The sequence below is a fragment of the Neomonachus schauinslandi genome, chromosome 3, assembly GCF_002201575.2.
Source record: "Neomonachus schauinslandi chromosome 3, ASM220157v2, whole genome shotgun sequence".
In the NCBI taxonomy this organism is placed as follows: domain Eukaryota; kingdom Metazoa; phylum Chordata; class Mammalia; order Carnivora; family Phocidae; genus Neomonachus; species Neomonachus schauinslandi.
This window is the reverse complement of record NC_058405.1, coordinates 126,742,073-126,757,714: the sequence shown is the minus strand read 5'-3', so window position 1 is coordinate 126,757,714 and position 15,642 is coordinate 126,742,073. Positions and strand designations below refer to the sequence as shown.

Sequence of the window (15,642 nt, the reverse complement as noted above, 5' to 3'; positions counted from 1 at the left end):
CCTGTGATGAAGTCATTGGAAACATGAGTATGGGATTTGGGATTTGACCATCTTTATTCATATTGGATTTAGGTCCTAAAATAACACGTCTATATACATATGTAGATAGGTGTGTGCGTGCTTTAGGGTAGCTTTAGACTTTGTTTTTAATGTGTGCCTTCTTTTATAATGAAATTGGAGCTGTTTCTTTTGCCTTTTCCCCCCCTGCCACATAACAGAGCATACGGAAAGGGCTCCCAATTTCTTCTTTGCAAAACTGAACCCATACTTGAGTCTTTCTTGCCACCCTGGAGGAAGAAAGGAAGCCCAAGGAATCCTTGGGTCCCTGAGGACCAGGAGCAGCCTGTGGGACTCTTGGCCTGAGAAGGAGAGCAGAAAGGATCAGGAACAGAGTTGGAGGCTCAAATAAAGTAGAGGGGCATCAAGAGGACTTTCTGCCTGCCCCTTGGCCTGCAGACTGGCTTTCTTCTCTTGGGTGGAAGCCTGGCCAGGCCACGATTTGGCAATGTCGCTCTTCCAAGCTGTCAGGTGTGACAGTGCTCAGTCCTCTGCCATCTAGCCATGGGGCATTACCACACTGGGCCCCTTTGGCTCAATGCTGCATAGGAAACAAATTAACACATCCTAAATCTCCATCCTTACATTCTGAATTTATATCCGAACTCCTGGAGGTTCTACATGGATCTCCACTAACACAGGTCCTTCAACTCGATTTGTTTATCTATGTATCCAGGCATGCCCTGTGGTTTTCCTGTTGAGATGAAATGACATACAAATGTAGACACATTCAGAGTTTTTACAGAGATGCTGTGGGGATGATCCAGCTTGGGATCCTGAGGACTGCAGACTAATGGAAAGAGCCTGTCTCAGCCAGTGGTGATGTGATGGACCTGCCTCAGCGAACTCAGAGCCGTCTGCCTCTGATTTTGAATGTGAGAGAAAAATTAGCCTCGGTTTGGTCAATAGGCCATTGTAGGGTAGGCTTTCTGTTACTTACAGAACCTGCTCCCAAATGGTTAGGTCATCATGTGGTTATTTATTATTATTCTCTTACCACTTTGTAATCATATTCTTATAAAATTACCATTTAAAACTTAATTCTCTGTTTCCAGCCATTGAAGAAAGGCATTCTGTCATTTGTTTATCTAAAAAATGATCCCATCTCTGGTGGCCTCCTCCCTGGTTTGCTTTGATGGAAACCAGTGTCCAGCAGTGCTGGGTGAGGACCCGCCTTCTGCAGGCCTCCTGACCCCTGCGCTTCCTCACCTGCTCCTCATAGCTTAGTCCCTCTGATCTCGGTAAAGTGGTCTATCGTTGCATGCATGTGTTTTTGCTTCTTCAGCCCTTGGTGTCTTTGCTCATAAATATTTGTCCTGCCCAGATGTCCTCTGGCCTTTTTTTTTTTTTTTTTGAATTCTTACAGAATACCAGAATTGAAATGTGCCAGAGAAATCACCTTATCCACCTTTGTTCAGTTCACAGATTTCATGAAAACTTGCCTATGTTTTCTCTTTGGTCTCAATGTATTTTTTCCTCCCTTGGGGGTTTTCAAGCCCTATGAGGTTTCAAAGCTACTGTTTAGGAATCCTTAATGTTGTCTTCTACGGGCCTGTGCATGATGGGCTCATTCATCACTAAAAGAATAGTTTTGGTCATCAGCTGTGTGCCAGGCATTGTGGCAACTGCTGGGGCCACAGTGGGAAGCAGACATTGACGTCATTCCTGTTGTCATGCAGCATTCTGAGCATTGGAGGCTGATGGATAGTCATTTACATAGTTGTGGTCACACATACGTGGAACAAAGGGCCTGGAACTAAACTGGGAGGGTCATTGAAATTTCCCCACAGAAATGATGGTTCATCTGAGGGATGGAAAGTAGAAGGTGGGGGTGGGGGGACAGTGTACAAAGCAGCTCTAGTAGTGTATGCAAAGACCCTGTGTCAGGAAGGAGCATGGCTGTTTCAAGAAACTGAGAAAAAATAGTATGTTCAGAGTTAGAGAATAAGGAAAGGATTACAGGGCATACATTTGACAAGAGCCACAGGATATGGAATAGACCTGTTTGTGCCGGTCAGTTTCTGTAGTTCTGAAATTGGTGGCAGTATCTATTTTGAATTAATATCTTTCTATTTTGAGTTAATATCTTATAACTAATTGAACATGTACTCTTTATGCTCAAGTAAAATGTGTTTTTGAAATATTTTTTAATGGAGAGAATTTAAGACACCCTACAACCTGGTTTCTCTAAACTCTGTACTATTTTGCTCTTAATAAATATTTGACAGCTAGAAAAATAACACAAGGTGGCAATAAAGAAGCAGTAGCTTTCCTTGAGCTGTTAGGGTCTTTTGGAACAGAATTTGTTTTTAAAATATACCATTTTGTTAGAGATTTGGAATAAGTAATAATGAATATATTATTTTCCATTTCCTTCAAGGGAACACACTGAGTTGCTTAATTCAAAATATCTAAGAATGTCTTCTTTTATCTTAGAACACTGCATTCCTTATTTAGAAGAATGTAAAAATCCAGGGCTACTCTGACCTTGATATAAAAATATTTCTCATGATTTAGGTCCATTGCCTATCTGTTGAAAATAATAGGAAAAAAAAACCCCGGAAACATTAAAAGATTGCTTTATAATCCTACTGCACTTGGATGGCAAACTTTTAAAGAAATAAGCTTTACTGTAGAAAGCTGTAAAAATAAGCTTTACTTTGGGACCTAGGTGACATCACACCTCTGTGGGCCTTATTTCTTACTTCCTGTTAACCATATATGAACAACATATAATTAATAGATACAATAAATTAATGTTTCTTTTTAGAAGTTACATACTTTTCATCATGGGAAGGCCTTGGTATTTCAATGTGCTGTTTAAATTATTTTAAACTAAACAGTAGTAAATAAAAATCAATGTTTAATTAAATATTAAGTGTAGTATTTAAATGTAGTTAATTTAAAAATTAAATTTAAATTTTCCCAAAGTAGAAACTTTGACACAGAAGATAACCATGTCCCAATGATCTTTTTTCTTCTCTTTTCCTCTTTCTTTTTTTTCCTTCCCCTCCTCCTCCTCATCCTCCTTCTTTTCTTTTAATTTTTCTCATTCTGTGGATTCTTGGTCATGTATGCTTAATCCATGCTCATTTTTTACCTGCTGAATGATTATTCCTGCTCCCTCCTCCCATCTCTGAAATGACAAAGGATAAGTGGGAGAAAGCTACCCTGTAGCTAATTACTTACGAAGGGGTCCACTGTCCCCCTTTTGCTCTGTGACATTGACCCATGACCGGATGACAACCCTGAGTTTGCTTCACATGTTCCAGGATGAATCCAGGTTGGGAAGGAACTAGCTTGCTCTCCCATGCCTGTCACATTCCTGGGGGCTGCAGGGAGGAGGATGAAGGCCGACAGTTTGGCTCTTGCCCAGTGCTTTCCGAAGGCTTTTCGAATAATCTGTTCTGAGAATCAATTTCTGGTGATTGTAGCAGATGAATCTGACGCAAGCTTTGGGGGGCAAGGTGATACGTATTGAATTGACTTTCAAATTTGATCTCTTTATTTTTCAGAAATAGCCGTTGTCTTATATTTTAAATATTTTATCTCTTTTAGTCTCAAGGCTTTAGGGACCTCAAGCTTTCTTCTAAAAAGTTAACTATTTCTTGCCACCTCTATATATTTGAACGTTGTTGTGTCTACTGCTTTGAATATGGGTTTTTAATCTCTTGCCTCCACTTTTATGGAGGGCAGTCGAGGGGAATTGAAGTATAAAGTGTATAAACTACCTCGATAAGGATGTCAGCCAAAACAGAGATCATGTTCCACCCACGTTCGAGCACATCCCCTGCAGGGGTTACTGTGTCTGTGTAGTGCATTTGCTCTGCTAGACACCATATGCTCCCAGTGCAGTTTTTGAAGCTGTAAACCCCTCCAAAGGCCAAGGTTGCCCTGACTGTCAGGATTACAGTGACATGGAAGGGTTGCCTAAACACAGCCCGTGTGTACACTGTTGGCTGTCCTTGGGCGCTTTCTCTGTTTATGCTGCGGGGATGTTATGGACAGACCTTATCAGTGTGTGTCTCTCTTGCTGGTCAGGTATCTATTCATTGATGAAACGGAGAAAGTTCCTATTCTTCTTTAGTGTCAGGCAGCATTTCTTCCTACTGGCATATAATTTCAAATGATCAGTTGGTATGAATAATATTTTCCTCCCCCTGTTTTTCACTTTATAAAGCAAGCTGGGAATTGGGACCACCGAACTGGAAATTATAATATCCCTTTATTAAGTATCATAATTATATGATTTTAAGATCTCTTTTTTACCACTCAGTATGTAGAGGAGACAGGATACCACTATTTTGCTCTAATGATTAAGAACAGCCCTGCTGTTTGTTTGTTGGTTTTTACCTAATCACAAAAGTTTTTAACTTAGTTTTAATCCATACTAGCCATGGAGGAAATGACTTGACTTCTTTTTTTAAATAAGACAGTTTTGTGTAATACTTTTGGCAAGAGGCATATTCAACTCTCCTAGAGAGTTAAGGCCTAGATGATCTTTCCCCTTTTCATAGATTTTAAGGAGGAAAAATAGTAAAAAAAAGAAAGAAAAAAATAGTAATAAAATGAGACTTTTTAACAAGGCACCCCTTTGTAGAATAAGGAATTTTTCACAATTATTGAGTAGATTTGAGAGATGACAGGGATTTACTGCTGTGGAATATCAATTAAAATATAATTTTATCATTCTTAGGTGAATGTGTACTTGGGATAAATGTCAGAATTAAGTAAGAGTTTAAGAATACGAGTTTGAAATGGAGCTCAAAAGAAAATATTAAACTTTTCTTTGAGCAGGTGTTATTTATTTTAAAATGAATACATGTACCTATTGCAAACATATGAGTTGGCCTAGCCCTTCTAAATGTATGTGTTTTGATTCTTGGAAATCTGTGTCTTTCAAATTGGCAACAACGTAGTCTAAAGAAAATAATGGCATTTCCTAATTGGTTAGATACATTTTTCATTTTCCCCAAATTTACCTCTTGTTCAGTTCTTGTCCACTTCTTGAATTTAGTTTAGTCTTCAGAATGTCTCCAGTCTTGTTTTGTTTTTGTTGTTGTTGTTTGTTTTTTTAATTTCTCAATTCCTCTGATATAAAAGATGGAGCATGAAAAGTAAGAGGCATACTTCTGTTAGCCCAGGTGATGGGAGTTTACTGGAAGAAAACATGGGTAGTCAGAAATTACTGGGAACCTTCCCAACGGCCCCCATGTCATTCTCATTTCCCCTCCATCTCCTGGCATGGGATTTGCCAAGTGGCCTCTGAGGAAATTGAAACAGTGGCTCATCATTGTACCACCTGAAGGAACAGCCACAGGCTCGGATCCTCTTTTCCTCTCAGGAGTGGTCGTCTTCACATTGCTTTTGTCAGGAGCGTGCACCAGGGCCTGATCCAGTCAGTGTTCCACAGCACATGGACATACAGCAGACAGCATCCCTTAGAATCCCACCAATTGTCTAGCATGGGTACAGATCCTCAAGACACACACTTAAGAGCACTAGCCTTCCTGCATGCAATCATGGGAAGCCCTGAAATTCCAAGCAAATCTTGGGATTTTAGTGAACCACATGTGTTAACCAGAAAATGAATGAATTGAAGTGAAAGCTCAAACAATTGCACCTGATTTTGGCTGTGTATTTTCATGATCTTCTTCATATGACTCCATGTAGCAACCTCAGTGACTTCACAACTCAGAACTGCCCACAAACAGTGATACCGAGTCCATTCTTACCTGGAACTATATTTATAGGAAAACTTGTTTATTTGTTGATCATTGAAAATAATTTTAATTTACCAAGCATAACAGTTTAATCACATACTTTGTGACAAAATATTTTTGAAGTTTGTAAATATGTACTGAGTCCCTCCTATGTCAAAAACACTTTGATTGGCACTACAGGGGTACAAAGGTACCTACACAGGGGTTCATTTGTTCTAAAGATCTTTAGTAAGCCATACACTGCCTTGGGCTAGGTACCTGAAATATGATGTCAAATGATAAGTAAACAGAGATTTTCCTTGAAGGACTTTATTATTAGTACAGTTGAGGAGAAAGACATGCAAATAGAAAATTACAAAATAAGAGCATGGAAAAAGGGCACTGTAAATTACAAAGCCTTGGGTAGTCAGGGAAGCCTTTCTCAAGGCAGAGCCATGGAAACTGGGGCCAAATAATGAGTAGGAATTTGCCAAATAAAGCATGTTGTTGGAGGCTGAAGTGTTGATTCCAAGTAGAGGATAATTCACATGCAACTAAGAAAGAACAGGTTGCAAGTACCTGTCATATTTGGCTAGGATCACAGAATGTCCTGTTCTGCAGGCTGGTTTCCTGGAGAGGGTCCATGCTGTGTGCATGCTAGAGTTTGGGCTTTATTCCATGGGTTCCCATTTTCCTGGTTCCCTTTCTACCTCACTTGATCTTTCAGACTTTCTTGCCTCTAAGTCACCAGTCAATATTGGTATTTCTCAGGGTTCAGTTTAGATTCTGTTTTTCCTTTGTTCTTCCTCTTCTCCCTCGCCAGATGCATCCATGTCTATGTATTTGTTTACTACTTAAAAGCTCGATGGTTCTTAAGTCGGCTCTGAACTTAGGACCGTACATCCCTATCACCACCATCCTACCTACCACTTCAGTTTCCTTAGGACCAGGCTCCCTGTTTGCTGCAGCTGCCTTCCCTGACTCCTCTCCATCTTAGAACCTGCCAAATTCCTTCTTTACTAGTGCACCCAGGGACTTCTGTTCCCTTAGCCTGAAGTGCGTTCACCTTCCCTTTGCCTAGCTATTGCCCACTCTTACTTCAGGTCTTGGCTTAAATATTGCTTTTTCACGGATATCTTCCAGGTCTCTCCTAACCTCATTTTATGATTAGTAATATGCTGCATTTGTATGCCCTAGTTTATAATTATTTTTTTAAAATACTGCTTTCCCCACTAGACTTTAAGCTCTCTGAAGGAAACAACAGTCTCTGTCTGTGTCAGCCTTGTTTTAAAACACTTAGCAAAGGATATGTACCTTGTAAGAGATCTCCGTAAACATGATGAGCTGCGTGAGTTAGGACAACGAGGAGCCATTGAAGAACTTTAGTAGCAGAATGACCTGATTGGATTGGCAATTAGCAAGTTTATTGTGCTAGCAGTATGGAGACTGAATTGGAGGGGGTCCATGGCTAGAGCAAGAGAGATAAGTAGGTGGATGTTGCCACTAGACACTTAGAGCCTCAGAGCACATCTATGATAAAAACACAAAGAAATCAAATTCAGTTGATCTAGGAGCTCAGAGATATTCTCAGGACTCTTTCCATCTCTTAGCATGGCTCATTCCATGTGGACCTCATTTTCCCACAGTCTTTCTCTTTGTGAACAGTAACAGCTTCATCCTACATCTGTCTAGTAGGAAAGAGGGTCCACTTTATGGTTATGTGAACAGATATCCAGACTGCCTTTCTGACTGGTTCTGATTAGGTCATGTGCCCTTCTCTGAAATAACTACTGTCACCAGAGGGGTTCTGGGTGCTGGTTGACCGGTCTGGATAATAACTATCGGATCTGAGGCAGTGGTGCACTGGCAAACTGGCCCTAAAAATAATGTTGTTTTTTTAAAAAAGGCCTATTTGTAGCGATTACCAATTTCTTTGGTATCCAAGCTCCTACTGTGGCTGATTTCAAGATGGATGCCTGGCTTGCGGTTCCCGAATGTTTAACAACTGGCTCTTCCAAGCCAGTCCCCACAGCTCCAGCTCTCCATGGCTGAGCTGACGGCAGAGCTGCCAGAATCAGAAAGACTGATGGTGAGGGAAGCAGTGTGCTCTAAAAGGCGATCAGAATATTGTTAGAAGATAGGTAGGTGCCTGGTAGCCAGTCCCACAAGGAAACTTGCCCTGTACCATGCAAAATATACTTTATTATATGTCATGATTTTATTTTACCTAAGAATTTTTGAAAGTTCCTGTATCATTTCCTTGAATAACATTTGTAAGCACCATATAATATTCCATTCTAGGAAAATGCTATCATTTACCATTCTTTCATTGTTGAATATTTAGATTGATAGAACTATATGTAGTGCCTGCTGGATAGGTCTATGCCTGAAGCCATTTTCCACATTTAGGACGGAGTTGAGATACTTTACACTATGTGGAATCACTGAGTCAAAGGAATGGACATTTAATGCTTTTGAATACATTCCAATAGGTGTACAAAATAGTTTTACCAATTTATATCACTTCTATCACTGTAAGAGAGAAGAGCAAGTATTTCATCACACTATTATTAAGTGTAATTAAAAAAAATTAGTAGGATAGAATTAATACGTCATTTTAATTTGCATTTGTTTCAATTACTAAAAATGTTGAAATGTCTATATTTTTGTAACAAGTGTATTTCTTATAGTGAATTTTCTTACCATTTCCCACTTGTGTTATGCGTATATGTTGCTTTTATTATACTATTATCATAGGTATTTATCTTCTTATAATTAATTAATATAATTAGTGGAATAATTATATGATTAATAGTGGAAATTCTAGCACATAGCACAACTTGGTAAATGTTGAGGGGAGTGTTGTGTATGAAATTCTCCCTAATTCTGTGTAATTACGGTAACATTAGCTGCCTTAATAGATAAATACAAATTCACAGTATGTAAACACAATAAAAGTTTATTTCTTGCTCATGTCAAAGTTCCATATGGGTGTTCTTATTTGGGCAGCTTTCATGTGGTCATGAAGGGACAAAGGCTCCTTCTGTCCCAAGGCTTTTCTCCCCTCTGGATCCTTGTCATTTCTATTCAATGGGAGGCTGGCATTAGAGAATGGGGAACAATATGTGGGAGGTTTTTATGGACTAGGCCCGAAAGTGCAATATTGAATGTGCTTACATTCCATTGACTAAAAGTCAATCCCATGGACACAACTAATTGTAAAGGAAAAAAGAAAAAGAATCTGGTATACATCTAACCAGTCTTTGCCAAAATTTCCATAACCTGAAATAAAGAAATCTTTTCATAAAGGCTGATTCTACTTACTGCTTTTACTACCTGTATATATCTGGGAATAAATTGACCATATTACTTGGATAATTTACAGGATATAAGTATGGAATGGAACATTTTACATGTTGTTAAGAGATATGTAGCTTTTTAATAGACCAGAATGGTCATTGAATGTCCTCTCATCTAGACACTGAAGAGAAGAGGGTGGAAGTTATCGGACAAAGCGATTTTGACAGGTGATAAACAAGTCTTAGATAGGCAACATTTATTCAGTGTTTTAGAAAATTTAATGTATAAGAATCCATGTAAAGACTTTGTAATCAGCTCAACCAGTAAGTTTGATGACTTACTAGAATGATATTTTTAATAGGATGTGTTAGCTCATTTTCTTATTTCTACCTATACAGGTAATTAAAGTGTACAGTGAAGATGAAACCAGCAGGGCTTTAGAGGTACCCAGTGACATAACTGCCCGAGATGTTTGCCAGCTGTTGATCCTGAAGAATCATTACATCGATGACCACAGCTGGACCCTTTTTGAGCATCTGCCTCACATAGGTCTAGGTAAGGATACAGAACCATAATCCACATCCTTGCTTTTCTGTTTGTTTTAGTTTCATCATATGGCAAAGATTTTCTTCAGACATAGAAAAATAGAAGAGAATTATGAATAGTCCTTTTCTTTATTTGGTGTTGCTAGTTGGGAGAAGATTGTAACACAAAATGAAAGTAAGGGTAGAAATATTACACATTTCCCACACTTCTTTGTTTAAATAATGCTCTATGAGAATTTGGGAGCCAAAACATAGAGTCCAAATTGATAGATAAATTTTGTAATAATCTTTGGTGGCACAAGCAGCATTTTTTTTGAGAAGTTAATAAAACAAGCTGTTATTTGAATTACTTTTTGAATTGGCTGTCATGCAGACATGGGAAGTATCCACACTGGTTCTCTTTACGGGTGTGTGTACCCTAAAATTTTCTTGAAGAATTAAGTATCTCCTCTATATTTTAAAGTCATAAACATAAAGAGTATTCTTTCAAAACATTTTTTTTTAAAGATTTTATTTATTCATTTGACAGAGATAGCGAGAGCAGGAACACAAGCAGGGGGAGTGGGAGAGAGAGAAGCAGGCTCCCTGCTTAGCAGGGAGCCCGATGCAGGGCTCTATCCCAGGACCTTGGGACCATGACCTGAGCTGAAGGCAGACGCTTAACAACTGAGCCACCGAGGCGCCCTTCAAAACATATTTTTTAAAATGCATTTTTTAAAAATGCATCTCTGTGTTGTAAAATGTAGAGAGTTTCTCCCCCAATTTTTTTAAATAAGGTATAAATGATTTTCGTCCTGCTACTAGAGTGAGACAGAATTTGGCACCAGTTTTCTTTCACCTTTTCTTATTTTTACAGGTATGAGTGTAAAAAAAAAACATGTTTCCATAATAAGTAGTGAAAAGGAAAGGAGTTTGTGATGGTAATGCCATTCGATTCTTTGGAATTCCATATGCGTTTCCTGTGGCTGCTGTAACAAACGACCACAAACCTGGGGGCTTACAACAACCAAAATTGATTGTCTCACACTTCTGGAGGCCAGAAGCCTGAAATCAGTATCACTTGATTGAAATCAAGGCATTGCCAGGGATGCACTTCCTCCGGAGGCTCCAGGAGAGGGTCTGATCCTTGTCTCTTGCAGCTTCTGGGGCCGCTGACATTCCTTGGCTCCGGCAGACTCACTTCAGTCCCTCCCTCTGTGGTCACACTGGATTTCCCTCTTCTGTCTGTGTCAAGTCACCCTCTGCCTCTCTCTCATAAAAATGGTACCGGTTAGAGCTCACCCGGATAATCCAGGATAATCTCTTCATTTCAAGATCCCTTAATCATATCTGCAAAATCCTTTTTTCCCCCCCCCTTCTTACCAAGTAACATTCACAGAAAACCTAAATTCTTGAAGGTATGCCATTACCCACCAGTGTGATATGCCGTCTCGCCTTCCTAGGGCAGAAAATGTTCAACATATATTTTCTGCATTGCTGTTTGTCACTAATTTGACTTCTATTCATGACCATTCATCTCCTAAAAGTATAGTGTTAACTCTCAATAGATAGCTGCCATATTCTAAACTAGTTTTACATATGCTTGTGAGACTACAGCTCTTAATTAGCATAATATGTAATTACAGTATTTTATACCCTTAATCTTTTTCTTTTGGAACAACTTTACATTTTTTTTGGTTATAGTCACTATAGTTTATTGCTCACAAATAGCTTGAAGTTTAATAATAAAAATCTACTCTGTAAATCAAGCCCCAGTTTTTACTGAGACCACAGCAAGTTATATTAAGGAATAAAGTGCACAGGTTCTTTTAATGTGGAGGCTTAAAGTGGAACATTGAGAATTAATTTGAGTTACATACTAAATTTAAACTTTTAGGCATCAAATAGAAATATATTTCTCCATTACTGTATTTTCTGGAAATGCTGAAATAAAATCAAAGATGTGAGATACTGTCTCCTGGCTTCATCAACCATGCATTTAGACCAAAGGTTATGAGAAGGAAATTGAGTTCCACAGCTTCCTTGTGTTCTTTTTCTTTCCTTTTGTTTTCACTCAGATTATATCTCTTTTTAAAGAGATTTTATTTATTTGAGAGAGACAGCATGAGCCTGTGCACACGTGAGCGGGGGAAGGGCAAAGGGGGAGGCGGGGACAAGCAGACCGCACTGAGCATGGAGCCGCTGTGGGGTTCAGTCCCGGGGCCGCCTAATGGACTGAGCCACCCAGGCGCCCCTCAGATGATATCTTTAAACAGTAGAAAAATTGCTGACATAGTGCTCTCCAAATACTAATGCATATTAGATTTACCAGCTTCCATTTCTTTTATTTATTTATTAGCTGCTTTATTTCTGTAAGGATACCCTGAAATGTTAGATGATGATAGCTAATGAATATCTCTATTTTCCTTACTTATTTTTATTTAATTTCTCTGTTTTAACATAACCTGTTTTTACTTTTGTAGACTACCTTCTTTGTGTGTGTGTGCACCTAAAAATACATCTTGAGGGTTTTTTTTTTCTTTTCACTTTATAGATTCCACAAAAACTAGGAACTCTTCCTGCCTTTTCCTGTTGACTTCCTTACACAGTTTAGCAGATATTTACTGACTGTTTTATACCAAGCCTATTTTGTTTGTGGATCTTGGGGGTACAGTATGAGCATAATAGACAAAAAACACTGCCCTTGCAAGTTTGCATACTTCTCGGAAGAGAAAGATATGAGACATATGACTAAAATCTGTAATCCCTTAGGTGATGATAAGTACGGGTTTCTCCTGTCTGAAAGTAGAGCACTCCTATGAAAACTTTCATAAGCTGAAATGGTATAAAGCAAAGAGGCATTTACCATTAATTTATATGGGAAAATATTTGAGTATTCCCAGACCCCAGAAATAACCTCTCTTAGCATTTTCGGGTATCTTAGGGCACATCTTGCCAATAGATGCACAAAATAAATCAAGATAAAGCACAGATGCTCACAGACAAAATTCAAAGCTGCGGGGGCTTGATGCTTGAGAAGCTGAGTGTGGTTCCCTGGAAGGAGCTTGGCGGGACCACTCTCGCTGCGGCTCCGTGGTGCACATGGCCTTTATAAGGGCTCACTGCAAAGCAAACGCTGAATGGCATTTTCACTTTTCACCTTTTTTGTAAAAACAAAAATCCGCTTTGGATTTCTTTTTTTAAAAGATTTTATTTGTTTTAGAGAGCACGAGAGTGAGATTGAGAGAACGAATGGGGGGGAGAGACAGAGGGAGAAGCAGACTCCCCACTGACACGGGACTCGATCCCAGGACCCCAGGATCATGACCTGAGCTGAAGGCAGCTGTTTAACTGACTGAGCCACCCAGCCCCCCCTTCCCCTTTGGATTTCTGTTGGTTGGCAAAAACAGATACTAATGTAGGTCTTTTGTAAAAGCAAAGAGGTGTAATGTGAACTTTTGAAAAGCTGGAGTTGCCTGTATTGGGGAGAAAAGGAAGGCAGGGCAGAAGAAGGAAAGAGCATGCTAGGGGTGAGTGAGAGATGCACTTTAACTAGAAGGATCAGGGAAGGTGTCCCTGAAGCATGATATGGAGGAAAATCTTTGTGGCAGCGTGCTTGTGTTCAGGCCACAGCCCGAGGCCAGCACTTCTGGAGTAAGGTGGGGGGTGATGGAGTGGACTTCAGTAGGGCTACTGCAGAACCAGCTCGTGTAGGGTCTCAGAGGCCCCAGAGGGTCTTGACTTTTACACTGAGTGAGAGAGAAAGGGAACGGAGTTCTTTGAGTCAGAGAGCAATATGATCCTGATTTAGTTTTGAAAGTACAGTTGACCCTTCAATAACATGGGTTTGAACTCCGTGGATCCACTTATATGTGTGTTGTTTTTTTTAAATAAATTCCATCCAGTACTGTAAATTTATTTTCTCTTCCTTATAATTCTCTTGATAACATTTCTTTTCTCTAGCTTACTTTTGTAAGAATATAGTATCTAGTACGTGTAACGTCACAATATGTATCAATCGGCTGTGTATGTCATCAGTAAGCCTTCCCGTCGACAGTAGGCTATTTACTAGTAGTTAAGTTTTAGGGGAGTCAAAAGCTTCATATAGAATTTTGGCTGCAAAGGGAGGTCTGCACCCCTATGCTTCACATTGTTCAAGAGTCAACTGTGTACTACTCAGAAGGCCAGAATTCAAACTTTTAGAGGCTAAGCAACTTTGTTTTGCTTCTATATCCAACTACCTGTGGCTTCCTGGATCAATCCTGGCCAGTATGTCATTTCTCCTAGTTGCACATGCCCTGTTGGACCATCTTCACAGGATAGTCTACCCTGGTATGAGGTGTGGTATTTGTGAGGCCCTGAAGCCTTATAGGCGAGATCATTGTGCCTTGTGGGATAGATGAGAGTTAAGTGTTTTCTGCACTTGAGGTCACATTAATGACCAAGATAAGCTTAGGAAGGTGTCAGAGACATTTTATGTTGTTAATAAATGTGCTACCATTGTTGCTTTTGATCCCTTAAAACACGGCACAAATTTACTAAAGTCAGATGGAGGAGCACTTGACATTCAAAATATGGTAGGTTTATGGACTCGAAAGTCTGTTTTCAGAGTGACATTTTCTAAGACTGAAGTCTTATTAGTAGTTTTAATATGAATGTATGTGTGATGGCTACTATTAACGTGTATCTTATATGTGCAGGGCACGGAGTGAGAGGTTGAACATTAATCTTGATAGATGCTCTCATCCCTTAGCCTCATAGCAACCCTGCAAGATGTGTTTTCTAATCTCCCTTTGACATACAGGAATACAAAAACTCAGTGATGAAATTCCTTGCCTAGAGTCAAGCATTGCTCAAATGTACGTCCTTTCAGAGTCTAAAGTCTGCATTTTCCACTGAAGTGAGTTTTTTCTCCTCATGTTCCTGGGATCCCGTAGTTGGTTTGTCTCTTTCTCACTCTCCATCTTTGTCTCTCATCTGTGGTGTGAGAACAAGTTAAAATTTTGAACCCTCAAAAACATTTGCAGATAAATTTTTCTTACCAGGGTGGTACTGAAATTACCAGGGTCCAACTGATCTAACCCAGTTCACTTTCTAGCAAAAGCCAGGTATTGCTTTTGGCTGAGCAAGAGGATCACGTTGGAAATGACATCCTTGAATTTGTACACAACATAAACGCTAATATGACATTTGGAACTCTCAATACAATATCAATATTTCATCTCTTCTGGCAAATAATTATTAATAGTATTCTGCTGGGAATTTTAATAGCCAGAGTAAATCATCAGAGGCAGCGAAACATCCTGATTTTGTTACGAATCTCTGATTGCGTGACTTGGGATCACGTCATGATGAGGTTCTAGTTGCACACAGCTTTATGGACATTGAATTTAAAATATCAGTACCTCAACAAACATTTGCCCTTCTCTCATATAATGATGCTTTGTAACTGGTGTGTTCTAGTTCGTGGCCACTGGATGTCACTGTCATTCCCCAGATGGAGCCCTCTGTGTTTCTAATCAGCGTGAGGATTGGGGACGGAGGGAGTGGGGCAGGGGCAGAAACTTCAGTTTTAAGTCCTCTGGAACTTAATGGGATCCATGTTTATCTTGCTCCCGTTTTGATTCCTAATTGAAGCCATGGTATGAAGCAGCGGCAATTAACACAATACCTCCAGCGCATACCTATAGACTCCTCGGGAAGAGGAATTAATTGTATTTTAGTGTCATTGCTGGGGACAGCTGAGAGTTCCATTGTGAATATCATCGTGAAGTGGCTTTAATAAGCAAAATGAATGACTGGAGGCTTTTAATGAAACCATTTTTATGTGTGCAGCTATACCCACGTGATCTCTTTAAGACAGAAGCGGTGCACAGCGGTGCCAAGGAAACGCTTCACTGCTTTGAAGTGGCTCCTTCACTTTTTTCTTTTTCTTTCTTCCTTCCTTCCTTCCTTCCTTCCTTCCTTCCTTCCTTTCTTCCTTCCTTCCTTCCTTCCTTCCTTCCTTCCTTTCTTTCTTCCTTCCTTCCTTCCTTCCTTTCTTCCTTCCTTCCTTTCTT

The 15,642-nt window shown here is 39.5% G+C and overlaps 1 protein-coding gene across 2 annotated transcripts in view; it reads left to right on the top strand.

The window, feature by feature from the left end:
• GRB14 (growth factor receptor bound protein 14) overlaps positions 1–15,642 on the top strand; it is a 113,364-nt gene that overhangs the window by 60,620 nt on the left and 37,102 nt on the right. For both annotated transcript variants that reach the window (XM_021702907.1, XM_021702908.1), the window contains one exon: positions 9,458–9,614. In XM_021702907.1, coding sequence (XP_021558582.1) covers positions 9,458–9,614 — 157 coding nt within the window. The remainder of the gene's footprint in view (positions 1–9,457; positions 9,615–15,642) is intronic.